Raw genomic sequence first — 22,980 nt, forward strand, 5'->3', positions numbered from 1 at the left:
ATCTCTTCAAAACTCTTTAACAGACACTGATTGTTGGTTGAGTGTCTGCAGAATAAATAAGCAATCTGAAGCCTTCAAAGACTTTTTATCCACACTGATACATGGATGCACTCATATGCTCCACTTTAAAGACTGACACCTGACATCCTCTGACTCACCTTTCTTGTGAAACACAGCTTGGAGGAACTTGTAGGCTGATTGGTTGCTCTCAGAGATGGTTGGAGCCTGACAGGGAGAGTAGTCAGAGGGGGAGGAGAGGGGGGATGTGGCACCAGGTACTTGATCCTACAAGAAAATATAAAAAAAAAAGTTTAATTCACTTTTGATGGAAAACTAAACATTATAAAACAGTCTATCTTGAAGGAAAATTAAACTGGCTGAAACTGTTGTTTGTTGATTTGTATTTACATTTTTATCCAGGGGAAGGTTGCAGAATGAACACTGAGAGAAGCCAGCACTTCAACACAGCATGTTTCCTTAAAGTCTGATGATGTATTAAGATCATTTGATGATTTAATTCAGTGCATTTGGTCTTTTTAATCTAGTTGCTGTCACGATCATGTTCACCCTCCACTCCAGCAGACGGCGATAATGAATTTATATCACAGAGAGAGAGAGAGAGAGAGAGAGAGAGAGAGAGAGAGAGAGAGCGAGAGAGGAGAGAGAGAGAGAGGGAGACAGGAGAGAGAGAGACAGAGCGAGAGAGGAGAGAGAGAGGGGGGAGGAAGAATGGCGACCGTGCAGTGCCCCAGATGCTCTGCAGAAAGGAAAGGGTTTCGGCGGGAACTTGATTCTTGGCGACACAAACTGATACACTGCGTTGGTACGAACCACGTGCAGCTTCGTGTTTTATTTTATATTGAAAGAATCACCGACGACCGGAGATGAGCCGCCCGGTAACAAGAGAGCGAGAGGGAGAGGGGGGCTAACCGGAGCTATGCTATGCTAGCTAGCTAGTGCTAATATTTACCAGCTGACTCCTTTCTTTGTCCCTCCGAGCTAGCGTGCTAATCCAGGAGCTAGCTCTTTGCAGAATTTGCATGTGATGTGGACGATGTCATGGATTTAACACGAACACACATTTAACGTGTGACTGAGGGGCAGCTGTAACGTTAGCGTGATTTGTTTATTGACGTTTTGGTTTGCTGCGCTAATGCCATGCTAACTAGCTATGCTAACTGTAGCGCTGCTGCTGCTGCTGCTGGTGTTATTTGGGGGAGGGGGCTTGTTGCTACGTTAGGGCAGCTAATGTCAGTGCAACACGAGAAAAGCTTATATATCAACGATCTCGAGTGACTGCTTTCCTCGTAGCGTTTTCTTTTTTTTTTAGCAGTGGTGTTTGTTGCTGCATAACACCGGTGTTATGTCGACAATTGCATCCCTGTCGAGAATCGCATGCACCTCGCAGGACAATGCAAAAAAAATATATATATGTAAGACACCGTTTCCACACTGCTGACGTTTTGCACCCACCCTTAAAAGATTGTGGTGCCGTTTTCTTTTCTTTTTTTTTTTTGCATCCAATATTCTGCTAGCCGCGTCAGAGTCATAACACTGTTAGCATTTCTCCGCGTAACACCGGTGTTATGCCGAAAAAGGCACCCCGGCCGATAATTGAAAGCACCTCGCAGGACAATGCAAAAATATGTCATGACACAATTTATACACTGCTGAATTTGGCATCCACCCTTAAAAAAAATATGATGCTGACGTGTTTTATTCTGCGAGCTACTTCAGCCAAACACTGTCAACATTTCTCCGCGTAACACCGGTGTTATGACTAGAAATGCGTCCCTGCCAAGAATTGCATGCACCTCGCGGAAGTATTAAAAAACGGTATAAATCTTGTTTCTGAGATGACAAAGTACGTGTAGTTTATACTTGATTAATGGTTAGTGCCCTTCTTATTCTCAAGGCTCGACAGAAGACGCTTTTTTAATTAGCTTTTGTAAATATGACCTGCAAACAATGTTTGACTCTGAAGTGTCTGTAGAGTGAAATTAAGGGTGGATGCATTATTCGGCAATGTAGGATTTGTGCCTGTCATATTTTGCATTGTTAGGCGAGGTGCATGCAATTCTCGGCATAACACCGGCGATATAATGCTGTCTCAACCAAAGATAGGTTGTTTTGTTTATAGCATTTCCTCACAGTGACGTCGATCTAAGAATATCTAAACTAAATTGAAGTACTCAATGGACATGCACGAATCATAAACACCATTTAAAAATATATATTTTAGTTGCTTTTTTTTTCAAATTTAGACAATGATGGACAGAAAACAATACAAGAATACTAAAATTAGAAAGTAGTATGTCTATGTAGGTTCTCAGTTATCCAGGTCATGGAAAATCTAAGCTTAATACAAAGAGCATTGTATTTAGTTGAAGATATGATCAAGATCTTCAACTAAATACAGTCACCTTTGGATTAAGCTCTGAGAGACAACAGACAAAAAAAAAAAGAAGTGCTGCTAGAATAAACACCTAAACTAGAAAATGAGACATTTTGGTTTCTCACCTCAAGGGTGATATGAACGGTACATTCCTGGTGTAAATAATCTCTACAGTGGTACAGTTATAAAGCAGGATTGGTGGTTTAACATATAATCCTAGACCGGGTTGCCTTATGTTGTAAAATATTGTACACTGATTCCTCAGGTGACACGTTGTTTTCTCTCAAGGTGTCCAGACCTCAGAAAGCCACAGTGCTGTCGTAATGCAAACATTTGATTTGAATTTTCCACATCTTAAATGAAGAACATGATATTAAGCGAAATGAGGTCTCGTGTGTCAGCTTTCACTTGTCAGCACGCTATATTTAGGGACGTATCTCGTCAAGTTTCATGTTACAGTCAAACTGGTCGAGCGTGGAATGTGCTGGGCACATATCAGCCCAGCATACGGGTTAATCACACATGCATATCTTTTGATTATCTAAGTGATTGACATGTTGTTTCTGATTTGTCCTGCAGGGTTTGAAAGCATTCTGGAGGGAGTCTATGGACCATTGCTGCTGAGGGATCTTAATTTATTCGATGGTGGGTTTTTCTGTGTTTATTTAAAGTCAGTCCACATCATTCTGGGCTAAGCGTAAATCTATTTCAAAGATGTTAATACTTCAAAATACTGCACAGACATATTACTTTTCTGCTCTAATGTAGGCAAAAGGTGGTTTTATTTTAACATATTTACTGCCTTAAATTGGTGCACTTCAGGTTAGGTATTCATGGCAGCAGGAGGGTTTATGAGGGATTAAGTCAACGCACACATCTATTTTATATATCACATTAAAGCCAGGCGTTAGCTGTTCTATTGTATGAAACTAGTGGCTGACATGTCAATGTCAACTCTCACTGAGCGGCTGAATCCTTTACGATGCACCAAAGCTCGCGATTTGTCTGCTTTCAGGACCGTGCCCGATTGTCAGGAACGGCCTGAAAGCTCACACTGTATGAGAAAGTTTCCTTTGAAAACTCCCACAGGCGGAGTTTAAAGTCAGATCTCTGTGTAGTTCAGTTTTCAAACGAACAGGCAAAAACGCTCTCGCACACACGTTCAGCATCAACAATGATAACAAGCTAACTAGCAGCTAAATTATAACAAATAAGAAGATGCGTCGAATGGCCACGCCTTCTGTTGCCGTGGTGATTTCAGATGCCGTTTGTGCAGGGGGAATCGCCTCATGGCTCTGCGCTCACTGCTAAGTCCCACATACTCCGTGCGACAGGGAGCGCAGCGGTCTGTCCTAGGTGCTGACGGACTGTGGCGCGTACAGAGTGTGGAAGTTGATGGTCACTGTATGAGTGCGTGCAGTCGTACGACCAAAGTTTCAAACATGCAAGGAAATCATCCGACTATTGGGGAGCAGCTGATTGGGCCGTGTGCCCCACTGTACACTGCATGACTTCCGACGTGCAATCAGGCTTACATTAAACCCGATTTAGAAATTCACTGTATGACTCAAAAATCGGATTTTATTTTTTGGGACCCTCTTTCGGCACTTATCCGTAAAAGATTAACTCCCATAACATGAAATATACCTTTTTTATCACCACTAACATTCCTGATATTCAGAGAGGTCAACATGGTATTTAACTGGAGCAGTCAACCAAAGCGAGCACGAGCAGAACTCCTGTTTCCTGGCCCCTGGATTAGGATCAAACACACAAGACAAAGTCAGACCACTTCAGTGAAAAAATACTGCCGACTACTTTTCTCGTTTATAACTTTTTCAATGCTCTGAATCAAGCTAATTTAAAGTAATAAACCTGTCACAGAAAATAACATCAGCTCCTCACTACTCGAGCTTTCAGCGTCACAGACGACCTTTAGTTTAGTCACAAACAGCTTCCTCAACACAATCTGTTTTCTTAAGACATTCCTAAGTATCATCTGGAGATCAAGTACCGCTAGACATGAAGCTAATCAAGTGTGAGAGAGACCGAGCCGCCATGACATTTTCCCTCTTTAGAGTTTCCTGTTTGGATGACATCTATGTGCATGGTCTTGTCATGTTTTACTGAACAGCTACACTCCACAAAGTGTGTTTCAAGAAGTGTTCATCAATGGGCAGCTAGTCATGGAAAATAAATCAAATCTTATTAAATATGAATTTTTATGTTAATGACGTGTAGCATAACGATCATCCTTACGAGCGTGATTATTGTGGCAGCTAATTGCTTCTTAACATTGCACATCATCTGCTCCCTCTTTCTGCTCTGTCTCGAGGTCTAATTCACAACAATAGCAATGTCAAAGTCGTATTTACAGACTTATTACGCTGATACTTTCTTTTTAAAATCATACAGAGGTGGACTTGTTTTCCTAATCACTGGGAAGTTTGGGCGTGACATCTCTTCTAAGTACTGCAGCGCAGTTACCACAGAGTATCAGCAGATCACAATCTGTTTTTGCTCCACACAGTCGAGATTAGACACTCGACTGTTAGACACTTTTTTTTCACTAAGGCTAATTTGCACAGCGAGACAGTTTTTCCCCAAATGAGTAGTATAACATTAAACACCAGTGCACATAGACACTGTTTTCTGATTAAGGTAGAAAAATATTCAATCAAAGGAGCTTCTGTTTTAACATAAAACGTCCCACCTCAATCGATGCGTTAATGGTGGGGACGTACCAGCTGACTCTTTCTCAGTTTTTAATTTTTTGGATAAAAAGGTCGAGAAATATATACTTGGGTGGCCCGCCCGAGTATCATTTATGTGTGGGGAAACACTGAATCCATAACATTATAGAATTTCTCAGCTGTGTTTAAAAAAAAAAGTTCAGCCCTGTGATTGACTGGCAAACAGTCCAGGGTGTAACCCCGCCTCTCGCACAATGACAGCTGGGATCGGGTTCCAGCCCCCCACGACCCTGAACAGGAAAATGCGTATAGATAATGGTTGGACGGATGGATTAAAAAAAAAAAAATTGTCTCTCAGCCTAAAACTGTTGTGATGATGAATTTTGGAAAGCCTTTTGTGATATATATAAAAGTCTGCTTTGTGACCACAGTAGGAGACGGCTGTTCATTTATTCATGTTGTGTCTGTTTTGTGATGTTTATCTTACAGACTGTGAACCTGAAGAGGTGGATGACTGGTCCTCAGATGCAAACTGCTCCCAGTGTTCATTCTGCAACCTTCCCCTGGATAAAAATGTAAATACAAATCAACAAACAACAGTTTCAGCCAGTTTAATTTTCCTTCAAGATAGACTGTTTTATAATGTTTAGTTTTCCATCAAAAGTGAATTAAACTTTTTTTTTTATATTTTCTTGTAGGATCAAGTACCTGGTGCCACATCCCCCCTCTCCTCCCCCTCTGACTACTCTCCCTGTCAGGCTCCAACCATCTCTGAGAGCAACCAATCAGCCTACAAGTTCCTCCAAGCTGTGTTTCACAAGAAAGGTGAGTCAGAGGATGTCAGGTGTCAGTCTTTAAAGTGGAGCATATTAGTGCATCCATGTATCAGTGTGGATAAAAAGTCTTTGAAGGCTTCAGATTGCTTAATTATTCTGCAGACACTCAACCAACAATCAGTGTCTGTTAAAGAGTTTTGAAGAGATATCCAATATCTAACATGAAACTACTTCATTAAGTGTGTTATTGTGGTTTTGAATACTGGATACCTTTCAGTGTTTCCTGCAGATTCACCAGTTAAAGGACCAGTCAGTAAGATATCTACTGACTGAGATGATAAAGTGACCTTACTCTATGATCAGACATTAAGGAAACATGCTCTGTTGAAGTGCTGGCTTCTCTGACAACAATGCAGCAGCCAGTATGTCCTCCTTCTAACTTTAGATTCTGCTCCTGAATGCTCTGGATTTGTTTGGACCAGAGAAGGTAGGCGCTTTTAAGGCGACCCCCCCACACAGCCGTTTTGGACGCCCCATAGGTTTGTCAGATATGAGAGCAGTTATCAGGTCAACAGGTGTTGCAGTGATGGAAGCGGGTCAAGAGAAGTGGTTCAGATAGAAGTGATTGTACCCGACCTAAAAAGCCTCTGCATGTTTCTAATAAGCTCCACGAGCAGAAACGTGCTCAAACTAGGATCAATATTGGAGATGCTTTTGAAAAATGGAGAGAGGTTAGAACACAGAAAGGTTTACAGACCCATGCAGAGCTGGATAAACACTGAAGCTTCAGAGTCCACCACATGGTGACCTGCATGAGAATCGTCTCTAGAGAGGAGGGGGCGGGGGGAGGGGGCTCTCTTCAGTGTTTTAGTTACGTTTTACTCCTTTAAGGTGATAGCTGGCTCGGAAGCAAAATAAATACGAAGAGCAATTATTTAGATAAAACTAAACCCCCCCTCTCCCTTTAATTAGTACAACTGACTGTAATAGGAAAAGCTGCATCATTTCAATAACAGAATGGGTAACAAAACCATTAGCTTAGCCCGTTGGAGGGCTACACACATATGTATTGAACTGGAGTTACAGCCAGTAACCGAACAAAGACCTATTTTTGAAGACACAGAATTAGGGGTGCATCGATCAAACTTTGGTATCGGACAATATTGGTCCTGCTGACAGACAAATGTGGCATGAAAATGATGTCAGTAGCCAACTTTATTTGTTGTGCCAAATCAATTTATTCTGGCATCTAGTACACCTAACTAATGATTCATAGAAAATGTTTTTTTTATTGGGTATATTAAGTCCCCTGTTGAACAAACTCTGACTTGTTTTCAATGTCAAACATGAGAGAAAATGTCGGCATTGTGGGAGTCTTACAACAAAAGAAGTCATGAAACAAACAATCTGCAATCGGCTAAATTGTTCTTTCAAACATCGGTATCATGCCTGATATTCTCAGTTGGTGCATCTCTACCCAAAATTCCCACTAATTTAGTCTCTTTTTTTTTTTTGTTCTGTAAAATGAATACTGATATCAGTGGAATCCCCTTTTTTTCTAACTCTGCCTCCTCCATTAGATGTGTCCATCGGCTGTGACCCCAACATCCCTCTGGTTGCCCAGGAGCTAATGAAGAAAATGATACATCAGTTTGCCAAGGAGTACACGTCCAAGTGCCTGCTCCACACTAATACAAATGGTGTTATAACAAGGACCTCATCACCTTTGTCAGAAACCACAGATGCCCCTCTGGACCTCACAGTGAGCCGGACCCTGGAGGAGAAAGAAAGTGAGTGTGAACCAGGTAGGGGACACATGAAACAGATTACATTTTCAAACCTTTTCAATTCCTTCAGTTTCTGTAGGTTTTAGTCTATAAGTTCAAAACCTCACCTGTCGAAATGGTATTTTTCTGGTCACAGATGGTGTGCTCGACCTCTCCAAAAGGAACTCTGTCTGCTCAGCAGCTTCATCGTCCGATCACAAGTCCTCAGGGTATGATTTCTTTTTTCATTCTTGGATTGACTATCTGTAAATCGTATTGGTTTCTTGCCTTGTTGCAACACATATGAAGCCCAACCATTGCCAATTGTTTCTTTATAAATACAATACTTTATCTACATGACATCGGCATTTTTGTAAAAGCAGAAAATGTCTGAAAAAAACGATTTTGCATGTTGGGAAGTCGTCAGTTTTTTACCAGCATTGTCTTATTCAAGTCAACTAATGAATGCCTTCATGGCCTGAATGTTACCAATACTCCTTTTGTTTGGCAGTGATGAGGGTCAGTTCATTGTTAAGTCATACAGAAAGCTAGCTTGTGTTTGGTGTTTTGGTTCTGTGGGGTTGACTCTTTTATCTCTTGAGCGGTAACGTCACAGCAATGGCAGCGCATTATAACATTTTGCAAACAGCTCAGGAGTGTACGTTGAGGAGAACATTGCATTACTCACAACAATGATTTTACCTCCCTTCTGTTACTCCAGTTATGATGAGTTTGATTATTCAACCTCCAAGCATGTAGGACTCTCACTAAAGGATATCACAGAACTACAGGAGTTGTGTGTGAGCGCCAAAGTAACCCCCAGCCATTCACAGACTGTCCCACCTGGACGTGAAGAGGCTTTGCAACATACAAAGAATGTGTGCGTGAGAGACACACAGCAGCAGTGTGTGTGAGGGCCCAGAAAAACAGACTGAGAACAGACAGACATGAAACAGAACAGTCGCAGTGATGTTACCAACACAAGGCATAAAGGAGTGGACCCCCTCGCTCTGCACTCTCCCCCTGTCCCCTTTGCCAAATTCAAAACCCTCCATCACCTCCATCCTGACCCTGCTGTTTGGTCCTCCCATCCCTAGGAGGCAGCGCAGGCAGAAAGAAGAGTACATTGAGAGGAGCTTGGAGCTGTCAGAGGGGTTGCTGTCCAAGGCGTTGAAGGACATACGCTCAGGGAGGCTGCTGGAGCAGCGCGCTGCCTTGCTTTATGGAATACCCCTTCACACCCTGAGGCAGGGTCTCAACGGCTGGGCTGAGGGAAAGAGCGGGGCGCTTCATCAAATAGCACCAGGAAGCAAAGATTTCAGGGATGAAGTGACATCGTACAATGTGATGTCGTCCATGCTGGGTGGTGAAGCCCGTCTTGTCCTGCAGAAAGTGGCGGCCTGGGCGGAGCGGGCAGAAATTGGAGGAGCTGTAGAGGAGAACGGAGACTTGAGTTCTCCTTTGTCCTCTGTTAGCTTCTTTCAACCAAGTGGTCTACAGAAAGCCCTCACGCAATCTTTTCCCCAGCTCAGGGACGCCCTCCAGCCACCACCAAGTCCCACTCCCAGTCTGGAGCCGCCCACGCCCTTACGTATTCCTCAGGTCCGCTCCGTGTCCGACCATAAAAGGTCAAACCCAGTTGAGAATTCCAGCGCGGCTGAAAACCTACACCAACGTACCTCATCAACGGAGGGCACTGCCAGTTCAGCGACTGCTCGACCTTCTTCTCTCTTCAAGCTCAGACCTCCTTTCTTACCACATGGCTGTGCGGGCTTTGCCAACCAGTCGCCTCATCGCCTGGGACGACGGTCCTCAATGGATGAATCAGAAGACGGGGCAGGCGGCCGGGATAAAGACAAGCAACCAAGAAAGAAACGTGGGAGATACCGCCAGTACGACCACGACCTTCTAGAAGAGGCCATCACCATGGTGATGGGAGGTCGCATGAGCGTTTCAAAGGCCCAGGGGGTTTATGGGGTGCCCCATAGCACACTGGAATACAAAGTCAAAGAGCGTACTGGGACGCTGAAGAACCCTCCGAAGAAGAAATCTGCTAATTATTTTTCCTCCAACTCGTCTGGTTCTGGTACAACGACCAGTTCCACTAACTCAGGGACTCTTGCCTCAGCTGCTGACTTAAAGAGGTTCTAGACCAAGACTCGCCTCTTGAAACTCCTCAACACTTGAACTCATCACCTCTTACAAGATAGATGTTTCCTGGAGACGCTTGTTCAAACACACAACACATGCCTTTACAAAATATATGGAAATCAATATTCAGGTCTTTTAACTGTGTGTCTGAAATGTGATGGTCATACTATTTTTTAGCTGATTTTCTCGAGTTTGGTCCTGGGCTTCAATCAAGGAGACTGAGAGGTAAAGCGTTTTTTGTTTGAAGAAGCAGTGGTGCTCGTTGCTTAGTGGAGCTTGTGTCCACTGTCTGCTGTTCTCAAACGCCTCATAGTTTCTGTTTTTTTAATCACCAAAGCTTAAAGATCTTCAAGGATACAGCTTGCATTCTATAATCTGTTTACTCTTATCAAAAAAATACCGTTAAAATACCACGACTACAAGTAGATTTTCATCCTACTGACATGTAATATTTGTGGGGGCCAAAGCCTGACAAACTGAAATTCTCAGTGATTGTTTTTTTTTTTTTTTTTTTTTTACAAAAGCATCTGGACTGCACAAAATCTTTTAAAGATGTGCGTCTATATATTTGATTGAGTTAGTCAGCTACTTTTTAATCATTCCTATTAGCCCCATTAGTGTCCCAGTTCATTTTTATTTTTATGAACGGTACATTTCCGAAGATCTTTACAGTTGTACATAAGTTATAAGTCAGTAGCTGAAGAGACAATTCTTTAAAGGCTTTATATGCGACAACTTGCGCTGCATTGTTGTGTTAGCATGCTAATGCTAGTGATCTTTATTATGCTGGTATCTTCACACTGCATGTAAATTTACCTGAAATGAGCGTGATCTAGAAACACAGTTAAGCAGTGAGTACAGTATGTTATTCTTCTTTTCTCTAGTCCCTCAATTAAACAACTTTTATACTCGAGGGGAGGAGTCAGCCGCCATCCTGGCGATGTAAACAAAGTGAAGATAGGACTCTGAAAACTCTGAAAACATCACAGACAGTGGGACTCGGGTGTTACACCCATTGTAGACAGTCATGACTCACAGAGTTATTTTCAGAGGATATACATGATTTCTATTAATCTAAGTGTGAAAAATCACATATAAAGCCTTTAATGAGGAAGTCCTTTTGTTCTGATTTGGTAATCAGAGGTTAAAATAACACCAGCATTATCCTTAAAGACCTTCAGGAAGTCATTTGTTTTAATGTTTATATTTTCATTTTCAAGGACAAAAAAAAATGACATTGATTGTTACACACGAGGGAACCCAGGATCAAGTGCGAGGAAAAAACAGTTGTGGACCTCTTAGAGCTAAGGAGGAAAAAAAAAAGTGTGACTCTCATGTTTGCCAGCTGTTTGATTATTAGGTTATTCAGGTTTGACTTAATTCTTAACGCTCCTTGTTGATGGAGCATTGATGATTGTCATTTTGCAGCTTTCGATCTCTGTCTCTGGGTATTTTACCCTGAAGTGACTTACAGCCATTAGAACAGATTAAAAACTCTTAGCTTTGAGTATACACCTCTTTAAACAGGTAGATTGTACAGTGTGAACTGCTGTGGTGGCTTCAGCTTCATGATCCTTTTGTTGAAGAGATTAGTTTGACAAAGCCATTTTGTGTCGACACAGTTTTCCTTTTATTTGTGCAAAGCTAGTCTTACTGTTTTTCAAGTGTCGTTGGAATGCAACTTTTCAGCATGTTTTAAAAAAAAAAAAAATGCACACTGATAAGCTTGGGAAGTGTATGTCTTGTGTACGTGTAGTGTTTGTGACAGATGTTCTTTTTAATGATCAGATATTTACATATATTGCTACTGTAGCTGTATTACTGTAAACCTCATTACATGACTGCTGCTTTAAACTTTACTCAGCTGTTTGTTCGGCACAAAGACGTGGACCAACAACAAAGAAGCTTATCTCTAGAAACCTTAATCAACGATGAAGGTTAAATATGATGATGGTTGATTGTGTTGATCACTGAAGGTTAGTAGTAGTCGTAGTTTTTAAGTTCTAAGTTTGACAGAGTGATACTGACTCAGTTCAGTACACAGCTCATCAGCTTCTTCATTTGTGTGTGGTGAAATGCTAAATGTTGCTTCTGCACTCACGAGCCTCTCTCCATAAACAGTGCTACTACCAAAGCAGCCGTTCAGGGTAACCCACGCAAAGCTACTTCTGTTTGTTTTGCTGTGATATCAGCCTGCTTGTCTCTCTTCTTCTAACCTCATTGCCACATATATACCTCTGAACTTTTAAATGCCTAAAGCCAAGCGTCATGGGTTCATCTCCTCAGTTTCATGATACTGAATCTGCTGGGATGTGAGCTCTTCTACTAGCTTGGGATTGTCTCTCAAGGAACATCATTTGATGCCTGGTTCAGATTATGATATTTTTTAATGGTCACTGTGTCAGTTTTAAGATTCATTAATGCATGCTGTGACTTGACGAGGCACCACGTTGGACCAAAAATGTTGGTTCCCAAGCAAATCACAGCTTGTCATATTTCACGACCTGCGGAAGTGTCACGTACAGACCTCCCATGGGGGAAAAAAAGAATGTAAACAAACAATGGCATCAAAAGCGATATACATGAATCATACAGACGGTCTTACATGCGGAAATGCCTTAAAAAAGGAAGAAATCATCACTGTGCACCATCAGCATTGCTCCTCTTTTGCTGCATGTTTACAGTCGTGAATGGAAGTTGTTTTTGGCTCCTCATGGTGCACCATACATCGTGGAATTCATTTTGATAGGCAGAAAAAGTTTCAGAAACTAGTGTTGTAGTACTGGACCAATATCGGTCTTGAGACAACTTTTTGAAGGTCTCATCTCGGAATCGAAAGCATTTTCACTCGGTCTTGTCTGGGCGGACTCTGGATTTAAAATCAAGGCCAGTCAAGACCACCACTGATGGGATATTTTCCCACATCATTACTGTGAGTAGAAGGAAAACGCCTCTTTCTAAAAGAACGAATAACTTCTATTCATTTATAATTCGATTTTTATCCCCCGGTTACGACCGCAACCTTCCCCACAAGATGATGATTTTTCATCGATATTCATGGTCTCTGTGTTGTCTCGGTCTCGCCTTGCCTTGGTCTTGGCCTTGACTCGGCCTTGATCCCTAAATGTCTCGGTCTCCGGGTCCCGGGTGTGTCTTGGTTGGTTAGTGTGGTCTTGACTACAACACTATCAGAAACAGTCACCAGTGTTTCTGCGGGGACGTTATGAAATTTTCCCACATTTTCTTTTTTTCTTCTCACTTGCTAAATCTGTCCGGTCACCATGGGGCTGACTTCATGTTGTCTGAATCCAACATGCATGTAAATATATATTGCTATCAACAACACCTCACTCTCTTCTGTTCATTTTAAAAGCCACCCAGTTAAGTGGAGAAGGAAATATTTTTTTAAATTTTACCAGTGGCATTTACAGGAGATCTGCCATGTTCTTAGCCAGCACAAAGGAAGAGTGTATTCCTAGTGCAAGTACTTGTCCTTGTTGTATTTTTGTGTGTGTGTGTGTTATTTGTAGTTCAAAGCCTAATTGTGAAGCTATTTAATTTTTTTTCAAAGCTTTTTGATCCGATTGTTCGGGACTTTAACCTTTTTAACTTTTACAGTTGTACAAACACTGATGTCTCCTCTGCTGAATGTCTTTGCTCATAACAGTGCATGTTGCCTGTGTCTGGGGCTGCAGCATAATGCAGCCTGAGCTCTACTCTGGGAATAATCTGCTATTTATATCAAAGGACCAGTTTGAAAAACAAGCCTGAACACCTCTTAAGAAATACAAAAAGATACTTCATTGATTGTGTACGTTTTTATTGCAGTATATTGTGGGAACACACACAGGCTTGTTTTCAAATTGTGATTTAAGTTTTGTTTGTGTTTTTAGACTGAACTGAACTGCTGGCAAGCAACTTTAACAGAAATCTGCTATTTATGCATAAATCAATGATTGCACTATGATTTAAAAAAGCATTCTTGTAGAAAAATTGTTTTTGTTTTTGCTGCATACTTACTTATTTATTGATTGTTCTTTAGAACTGTGATTTTACTGGTTTGATGTTGTTTTGTAATCGAGCACTTTGATGCAATGTAAAATGTGTATCAGTTAACTGCATGTACACTTTTAAATGTTAGCCCATATAATTTAATCCTGAGATGACACCCCTGACTATTGTAGTTGTGTAGTGCTTATGTTAAGATAAAATAATTGATTTAAAATTAAAAAAAAGAAATTAAGGTTGTATAAAATTAAACTGCAACATTACATGATGAATCAATGTTCTACTGCATTTGGTCCATCTGAAACCTGACAAAGTCTCAACAAATACACTTAAATTGATGGAAATACTCTCCATTATCAAACACTTTAGCTATTTTAAAGTTCTTAAAGGTCACATATTGTGCAAAATACACTTTACCATGTTTTTCTAACACTAATATGTGTCTCTAGTCTGTCTACAAACCCCCCAAAGATGAGAGAAGTCCATTGTCTCCGTCTTTTGCCTGCACCACTTTTCAGAAAATGTGCTGAAACAGGCAGTTTGGCGATTTTCCCTTTGTGACATCACGAAGGGCAGTAACTCCTCCCCCAGTTGGGTGACACTCCCACAGCTAGATGTTTGTTCTGCCCTCTGAGTCTGCCTTCTCACCGTAAACAATAGGACATGGTGCAAGAAAGCCAGAGTACACCCAATTCCTTCCAGAGAGGGGGCGTGGTCAGACACAGCTCATTTACATTTAAAGGTACAGAAACGGCCTGTTCTGAGCAGGGCTGAAATAGAGGGGTTTATAGGTGTGATCAAATAAGGAAGTATAATATGTGACCTTTAACATCAATACCTTTATTTTATTGTTTAAGAAATCACTATCTGGACCTGCTGTAACAATTTTTGAGTTGATTTGAACATTAACAGGATTTTTTGAGATGTTCTTAGTGAAAGTGTTGGTTAAAAAAGATTTTGGTTAAGGCGTTTTAACAATCTACCTTCTGCTTCAAGCAGAATGTTATCATTTGCCTTTTGCAAAACATCAATAAAACAGTTCTCTAATCAATTTTCTGTCCTTTTTAAAAAAAAAAAGTACAACAGCCTTTAGGGTCTAGTCTCTGAAGGATGTACTTGGATGTTTGTTTCTCTTTGTTGTTGTTTGTTAGTGTTACTTCAGCCAAAGAAATTGAACTTGTTTATTCTGGTTTTATTATATCTGGGCTTATGGTGCGTTCCATTTGATCTCAGAAGTTGGAATTCCGAGGTGGGAATTCGGGGAACCTTCGGTAGCCCGTGTTAAAATCCAACATGGCTCATCAACAACATTTAAGCTGTAACTATTGAGTAACCCAGTCCTCTTTTTGTGTAATTAAATTAATTACACCAAAAGTATCAAGCAAGTTCTGTGGACATGTGTTATTTTCGCACAGAAACTAGCACGGAGTGTGCTGTCATCATCAGGTTTTACAGTTCTCCTGGGGGCGTCCATGTTGCTTGTAAGACTTGTTGTCGACTCACAATCGTAACACCCTTAACTCGGGTGTGAAGTCATTCCCAGTTCTGAGTTAAATGGAACGCACCATTACAATACCTCACCAAGGTAATCGTGGCAAGAAAGTGATAAGCAACTTGCTCTCTCTTATCCAGGACAGAGAACTTAACATAAAACAAAACAAAAACCCATCCAAGTGTGCATGTTTAAGTCATAGTGAAAATAGGTGGTGAATGAAGAAAATTACCACCATATAAGTTTATAACAGTTTGTGTTAAAGCTTCAAAATCATTTTTTTGTTCTTTCTTTGAAACTGGGCTTATTTATGAGTAAAATTTAAAATCATTTTATTTTTTCCTCTAGCTCCCTGCCGCCGTCACTCTCAGAAGAAATTGGAGATAAGGGAGGACGAGGGCTTAAGTGTCTTCGGAGCTCAGTATTGGATGCCGTTCTTGGAACACTCTGCCCATCACACAGTTCCTTGCTCTACCAGATACTAAAGCTGGCACACCAAGAAAACTTACTGCTTGTTAATCACAGACCTGTATGTCTAACTCAGTCTATCTGCTGTCACTGTGGGGTAAACCCACTGGATAATGTCAACCCTAATGCAGTCCATTTAAGTGAATGCAAATCCCACAGCAGCAGCAGCTTGTACTCCCCTTCAATTAATTGTGAACATCAAGGTCTTGGCAGCACAATGTGTCATTCAGGAGACTCCATGTCTAGTTGTAACATCAGCCACTACTCTTTAGCAGGCTGTAAAAATCGAGCCTCTCTGTGCTCAAGCTGTTCCTGTGTGCAGAGTTGCAAGATGGAAACTTGCACTGTTCTATGCCCAAAGAGGCTGCACAGCACTTCCTGCCACAGCCTGGCTGTAGGTCATATCAGTAACAAAATGTGTTCATTTGCATCCTCTCCTTCTTTGTCAAATTCTTCACTGTGCGCTTCTGCATCGATCTGCTGTAATCAACACAACGACTGTTGTCCCTGTTATTCAAACCATGCCTGTGTGACGCAGGACAGGAACACAATAGAAGTAGGAGAGGGGGATCCACCTTGTCCTGTTTTAAAGAGAGAGCAGAGCCCCTCTCCGCCCCCTTTATCCCCTATTCCTTCAGACATCGATAAAAAAACTGATGAAAGGCCACCCTCTCTCCTTCACCATAAACAAGAAGCGGAAGCTGACCTAATGCTTGAAGATGGTGTTGTGAACGCAAGTAATCATAAAGCAGGTGTTGATACAGCAACAGAAGAGGACCAAGAGTGCTGGTCCCCAAGAAGTGGTCTTGATGAGCAGAACCCAAGTGGGAATCTACTGCAAGATGTTGTGAACCGCTTTAGTGAAAAACTAGAGACAATCAAACCGATAGAAAAGGACCGACCTTTGGTTTCCACTGCTGTTAATGTCACTGAAATGGAGCAGTCCAAGTCCCCCATAACCAGTCCGAACATGCAGTTTCATGCTGACGCTCATCTGACTGAAATCATCACAACAGTTCTTCACACAGGCAGAGCTAGTGACTACAATCTCAGTGAGCTATTCAATCGCCATGATAGCAAAGAACCAAAGTCACCTAATACCCGCTCCCGTCGTCGCCAAGAAGTCCTTGCTGCTATTGCAACACCAACTGATGATGCTTCAACCAGAAGGCAAACATTACAAATCAAACGAGACCTAGCCAAGCTTGACCAGTCCTACAGTAGGAAAAAGGTGCCACTAGCAAAGAGGCCAAAATTGAAGGATGAAAGTGTTGCTGTTACAACATTACAGACTTCAGATTCAAACCTTGTTAAAAAGGAGTCTAAAAAAGAAACTGAAAATGGAGAACCTCTCGAGGATCATAGATTTGAGAAGGGACCACTGAACTTTTTAATGGCAGGAAGTGACAGGGATAAAGTAAAAGAGGAGATACAAACAGTAATTGTAAAAGAAGTTAAGATCTTTAAAGCAGAGGAGAAAGTAAGGGAAATATCTGCTGTGGAAAACGATTGTACCTCCTCTGGCACTCCAATACTTGCCCCTGAGCTCAAGAGGAAATACTGCGATCAACGATCAAAGGTTGAAGGTGTGCAAACAAAGGCAATGCCAGTGGCTCCAACCTCAGTTAAACAGCGTGGCAGGCCTTGTAAAAAGTTTCGTGCGATAAGCAGTGCTGGAAGGGAAAGGAAGCACAAAGAACCATCAGATCAACATTCCTACAGTGAAAAAAGCTTGTGTAATGGTCAAGATTTCCATAGTCCTATTGGAGAGAGACAGATGTGTCAATCGCATAACTCTAAGGACTCGAGAAGGTCCAAAAGACAAATTGTACCTCCGCAGCGGTTCTCCTCCTATGTCACAGAGCCCAGGAAAATGTTCTTTGTTGCATGTTTCTCTGAAAGCATCTTTAACCTGAAAACAAGAGAAAATGAAGATTTGACAACAAGCCCCATGGATGATCAAGATTCTAAGAACATAGAGTTAGAAGCAAGAGATGAAGCCTCTCAGTCCTCACCTGATCACTCAGTGAAACAATGTGACCACTCTGACAATAAGTTAAATTGTCTTTCAACAAACCCGGTGTTACCCCAAACTGCTGAACAAGATGCATCTCCCACAGAAAACTGCTCAAAGAATCCTAAAGATGGCGAAGATGTTGCTGCCAAACCTTTTGGAAGGCTAAGATCATCTCCAAAGAAACAACAGGACTCAAAGGCAGTTTTAAGAACTCCCGAAACGCCGTCTAGTTCCACCATTAAACCTGCTAGGTGTGTTAAGAGCCTTATAAACTCCCAAGCCCAATACACAAGTCCAATAAAGCTCATGTTTGTATCGCCAATGAATGATGAAGAAGGAGTTAGATATAGTCTCAAATCAGCAGGCTCTAGTTCTGGTGGACCAGTAGAGGAACCCTTTGACCCATGTGAAGAATCTTCATGGTCAGGGGTAGCTCAGAAACACAAGAGCCAGAGCGCTGAGTCTGGTACGTCGAGAGGAAAATATATTTCTTCACCACTGAAATCTGCTACCTCATCTGCAAGATCTGCTTCTTCACCCAAGTCAGCCCGCTCGCCACCCAAGTCAGCCCGCTCAGCACCTAAATCAGCAACTCCACCACCCAAGTCAGCCACTCCACCACCCAAGTCAGCCACTCCACCACCCAAGTCAGCTACTCCAATGCCCAAGTCAGCCCGTTCACCACCCAAATCACCCACTTCACCTCCCAAGTCAGCCCGTTCACCACCCAAATCAGCCACGTCGTCACCCAAGTCAGCCCGTTCACCACCCAAATCAGCCACGTCGTCACCCAAGTCAGCCCGTTCACCACCTAAATCAGCCACTTCTTCACCCAAGTCAGCTTCTTCATCACCTAAATTAGGTTTTAGAAGATCAGGCGAAGGAACTCCAACTAAGCGTCTTGCTTGTAGTGAGGGCCAAAGATCCCCAGGTGACTTACTATCTTACCATGAAACTACACCTATAAAAAGGCGCCCTGGGCGGCCAAAGAAGTTAGGACCCCAGATTGAGCAAAGAGTGAAGAGGCCGATTGGTCGGCCACGCAAGCACAAAGCTGAAGATTCAGCAACTGGGTCTAAAATGGAAAGTGGTACATCTGATACGTCACCTGAAACTGAAGAGAATGCAAACAAGAACTTAAAAATCACAGTGGTGTATGGACGGTCAAGGAGAAACAAGAGGACAGTCTCTGAGGGATTTGACCAGTTGCAAACAGAATTACATGATGCTTGGCAAGAAGCGGATATTAAAAGTGATTTGATTTTAATGCACAACTGTAAGACGAGCTCTGGGGGTATCAAGACAGCCTCCACAGATTTGCCAGAGGAACTAAACTTCGTGAGCCCTGTGAAACAGTGTGCGCCCCAGTCCAGCAGTAAAGTCAAATGTCAGAAGCGGGATGATTCTGCAACATCAAGGAAACCCGGTAGACCAGCAAAAGTAAAAATATCTGGAATTTCAGTCACGGTAACTACAGTGTCACCTCGGCAACGTAAAATTCAGATCAACAAGGATACCAGACAGTCTCCTGAAGTGCGTATTCGTGAGAAAGTACGTAGGCCTGAAATCAATTGTTCCAAAGAGCCCTGGACAATCAATTGTCAATCAGCAAGCAAAATGAGTCATACAGAGGGAGCGATAGATACAAAAAACGAAAGTAAAGACAAACTGCCAATCAAGTCCGTAGCAGTTCGTCAATCCATGAGGGTGAGAAAGCCCTCGATCCACTTTCTGCATGCAGTTGCCACTTCGACTGCTAGATCATACAGCCACAGTAATGCTCTGCTACGGCGCTCTAAACAATTCCTGCTAAACAGGGCTAGCAATGAACGGAGACAGGGTGAGCAACAGAGCAGTACACAAACTTCAGGGGAGAGAAGAAAGCGCTTTGGACAGGGAAGGAATGGCATCTCTAAGGACCTAGGCAGAGTGGCAGCCCTATCTGTGGACTCCATCTTCTCCCCAAAAGAGACGTTAAGGTGGTGGGCTTCATCAGCCGAGGAACAGACAACCAATCATGAGCTTGCCAGGCGGATACGACTCGTCTCTGACACCTGGGTTTCAGACACTGGTGAGAATCAAGGAAAAGACATGGCGTTGAGTTCTAAAATAGCCACAAAAAGCAATAGTTCTTCGACCAGAAAGTCCAAACATTCCTCTGTGGTCCGTACACTCTTCGACTGTCCTCCCGACGAACCCAGTTCTTGTAGCATGCAGCAGCTCTGCTCCTGGTTCATGCAGACCACAGAGACGCAGTCTTTGGCTATTGTTAAAAAGGCAAGCTCCCGCAATCCTTATGAAGTCATGCATTTCCCTCGTACTTCCAACAAAACGAGCGTTTGCCACAGTCCCCAGGCAGAGCGGCTCCGCAAACATGTCAAGAAATTTGCCAAAATCGTGCCAAAAAGTCCTCTGCAGCATCAGCGGGCTCAAAGAAGGTTAAAGAGGAGAAATAAGACCCACCCTTCAACACAAAGTTGTAGGCGAAGTCTTTTCAGTCCCAGGTTGGCAAAAGGAAGGTCCAATCAAGGAGCCCAATGGAGGAGCAGTAGAGCATTTGGAAAGTATCAGGCAACTCTTTCTAGAGCAAGAACAAGGTTCCTATCCAGGAAAAAAAGAGAGGAGTGGCAAGAGAGGCAGAGGAATGGAAAAAACCCAAAAGGTGCTACCATTGGTCCAAATGGACACATAGTGTCTGGAATACAACCAGAAAGTTATCCATCAAGCAGATCAGCTCAAAATCAATTATTTGACTGTTTAGAGGAAGGCTCTGCTAGCACTTCTGTTGGACAAACTCAGGAGACCGTTGATGTCCGAAAGGAGCAGAACCTGTGCTCTAAAGCCTGGAGTCCTGAGAAGCTCAAGGAATGCAGGGTGTTTTTAAGGAAAATCAACTCTCCAGACAATAAATCACCCGAGGAAGAGTGGGACTCCTGCACCGTGACACTGGATGACGGGTCCCCTTCTGCATACCACTTTGCAAGAAGGCAGAGAGAACTGGTGGAAGTTGTCAAAGCTGTGAAAACTGAAAGAAAACAGAGCACGAGTAGGAACGCCACAAGTAAGCTGGCAGGTTCGGCACCCAAATTAGTCCAGGAGCAGGACAAGGTGCCAACAGGGAGGCAGAATGGCAGATACAGAAGTCTGCCTAGGGCCCAGTCTACAGATCAACAATCTCCACCACCAGCGAAAACGTTGAGACAATCGCGCATGAGGGGCCTGACTGGGCCAAGATGGTGCGACTTTGTGTTCGGTAAGTAGCTAACTTCTTCTGTTGGACATCAATTTATTACATTTTGATTTCAAGGCGTCACAAAATAACCTGCACTCTTTCTTTTGACAGAAACCTAAATTAATCATGAGGCAGCCTCCGAGCTGGGAAAAGGGACTGTGGTTTATAGATGTGCCTTTGGACATTGAGCTGACCACATGGACTGACCATCCCGACATGGTTCAGTCTTACACTCAGCCGTTATGTAGCAGTCTAACTTAACAAAAGCTTGATGTTGCACTATTTTTATCCTTGGATAAGTATGTACAGAATGTGTGATTTTGTTTTGTTTTGTTTTCTATTGTCATCTTGCCTCGGTCTTTAATAATGTTCATAGTAGATCAAATCATGTCAAACTGTTTAATCGAAGACGCTCGTACAGCGAGCCCTTTCATATTTGCTGCATTAAATGGAAAGAAACAGCTTAACTGTATCGAGACAATGCCACCTCCCCTTAAAGATACCTCATTATTAAGGCCACAACAATGACTTATTTTTTGTAAATGTTAAACTAAATCCAATAGACATTATTAATGCAAGTCATTGTCACAGAGAGAGGGAAGCTCTAAAAAAATCTTTCAGAAATGTAATATTTATTTATATTGCAGCTTAATTTGACACTGTTTAGGTTTAATTTTTTTATTTAATATTTTTCTATTTTTTAGATTTCATAAAGTTTTAGAACTAATAGCAGAGCATTGGTTGCCATGTTTTACCTTTGATGGTCCTGTCGCTGTTGTATCGCAGTTCAGTAGTCCCAAACAATGCTTTAAATGAAGGTTGTTTGTTTTCTTTGAATCAACCAAGCCCCTCGTATTTACCCTTATTATGATCAGTTTTTGGGGCCCCCAACTACACATTTGTATATTGAGATACCGCCTGTTATGTCCTTATTTCCCTTTAAGTATTCTTCAAGCAACATTCACAAGTCTTGGCACCGAACTGTAATCAGCATACACATACGATATCTAAAAGAGAACATTTTCTGCCCAGACATCCCACATTTAAGCGATGAAGGAAGTGGAAAGCAGTCGTAGAAAGTAGTTCATTTATCTTTGTTTTCTTTGTTTTCATCCAAAGCAGATTCTATATATTGGTGTTGGATCCACGTCTTGCACTACTCCCATCAGAGATTATTCATCCCACTTTACATATTTCTCGCCCATATTTTGCACATCCCACGTCCCACTACCAAAACCCTACTGTAAAAAAAAACAAAACAAAAAAAAAAATAGAGAATATATTTGGTGCAATACAAACCCAGATATTTTATCTGTATGTAGTATTTTATTGCTGACAGACAAATGGATGTACCCAAGTACCAATGGCCTGGGATGTTACTTGTGTTTGTTTTTCCATAGCCATGTAATGTGATCTTGAGAAATATTGCAATACATCCACCTGCTGTTCTCCCCAATGAAACATTAAATGTGTTAATTTCTATAAATGTACTAGCATTAATTACAAATCCAATGCAAAGGGGAAATGTACACCCCCCTTTTTTTTTTTTTTTTTTAAGTTACAGTAAAAGATGCCTACCTCCACAAAGGCTCAGCTAGTCCTACTGCTTTTTGTCAATCTTCTGACGGACAAAGCTAGACAGAGGATTGGAAAGTACTGATCCTGGATTTCAAACCCGTTTTCTTTTTGCCCTGTAAAGATTCAAAATGTCTAGCTGTAAGTCGAAACGTATACCTGTATTGTGCATTGTGTGTCTGACTCCAGTTGTGTCACTACGGTTGTCATGTCAGCACAAACAACAGAGGAGAGGTGGCTCGGTCTTGTGATAAATCACCATCAGCCCTCTGTTGAAGAACCCTGGTGCTAAAATCTTAGTTGTACATTTTTTCTTCTTTACGTGTTTTTATACTGTTCATTACAGATGCAGCAGATGGGTGTCTGTGGTTGAAACAATAAAGAGATTTTGAATGAACCGAAAACGT

General features: G+C 42.0%; 1 protein-coding gene across 2 annotated transcripts; it reads left to right on the plus strand.

Annotated features, from left to right (window-relative positions):
* Nucleotides 1-706: 706 nt before the first annotated feature.
* Nucleotides 707-22,970, plus strand: lcorl (ligand dependent nuclear receptor corepressor-like). 2 transcript variants are annotated; one of them, XM_020655672.3, is made up of 8 exons: nucleotides 707-823; nucleotides 2,975-3,040; nucleotides 5,578-5,663; nucleotides 5,787-5,913; nucleotides 7,445-7,669; nucleotides 7,788-7,860; nucleotides 15,630-21,019; nucleotides 21,110-22,970. In XM_020655672.3, the coding sequence occupies exons 1-8, from the start codon at nucleotides 730-732 to the stop codon at nucleotides 21,115-21,117; spliced, it is 6,069 nt and encodes a 2,022-aa protein (XP_020511328.2). In that variant the 5' UTR covers nucleotides 707-729; the 3' UTR covers nucleotides 21,118-22,970. The 2 variants fall into 2 exon arrangements, with proteins under 2 accessions (XP_020511328.2, XP_020511329.1); XM_020655673.3 differs by lacking the exons at nucleotides 15,630-21,019; nucleotides 21,110-22,970 and adding an exon at nucleotides 8,728-14,840.
* The last annotated feature ends 10 nt before the right edge of the window (nucleotides 22,971-22,980 follow it).

Source organism: Labrus bergylta, chromosome 1 (assembly GCF_963930695.1).
Source record: "Labrus bergylta chromosome 1, fLabBer1.1, whole genome shotgun sequence".
Classification (NCBI taxonomy): domain Eukaryota; kingdom Metazoa; phylum Chordata; class Actinopteri; order Labriformes; family Labridae; genus Labrus; species Labrus bergylta.

Bases quoted from the DNA above. Each gene is read 5' to 3' on its own strand.
- lcorl (XM_020655672.3), top strand. From the start codon at position 730: ATGGCGACCGTGCAGTGCCCCAGATGCTCTGCAGAAAGGAAAGGGTTT. The intron at 3,041-5,577 runs GTGGGTTTTTCT...TTTATCTTACAG, and splicing joins GGATCTTAATTTATTCGATG to ACTGTGAACCTGAAGAGGTG. The intron at 7,670-7,787 runs GTAGGGGACACA...TTCTGGTCACAG, and splicing joins AGAAAGTGAGTGTGAACCAG to ATGGTGTGCTCGACCTCTCC.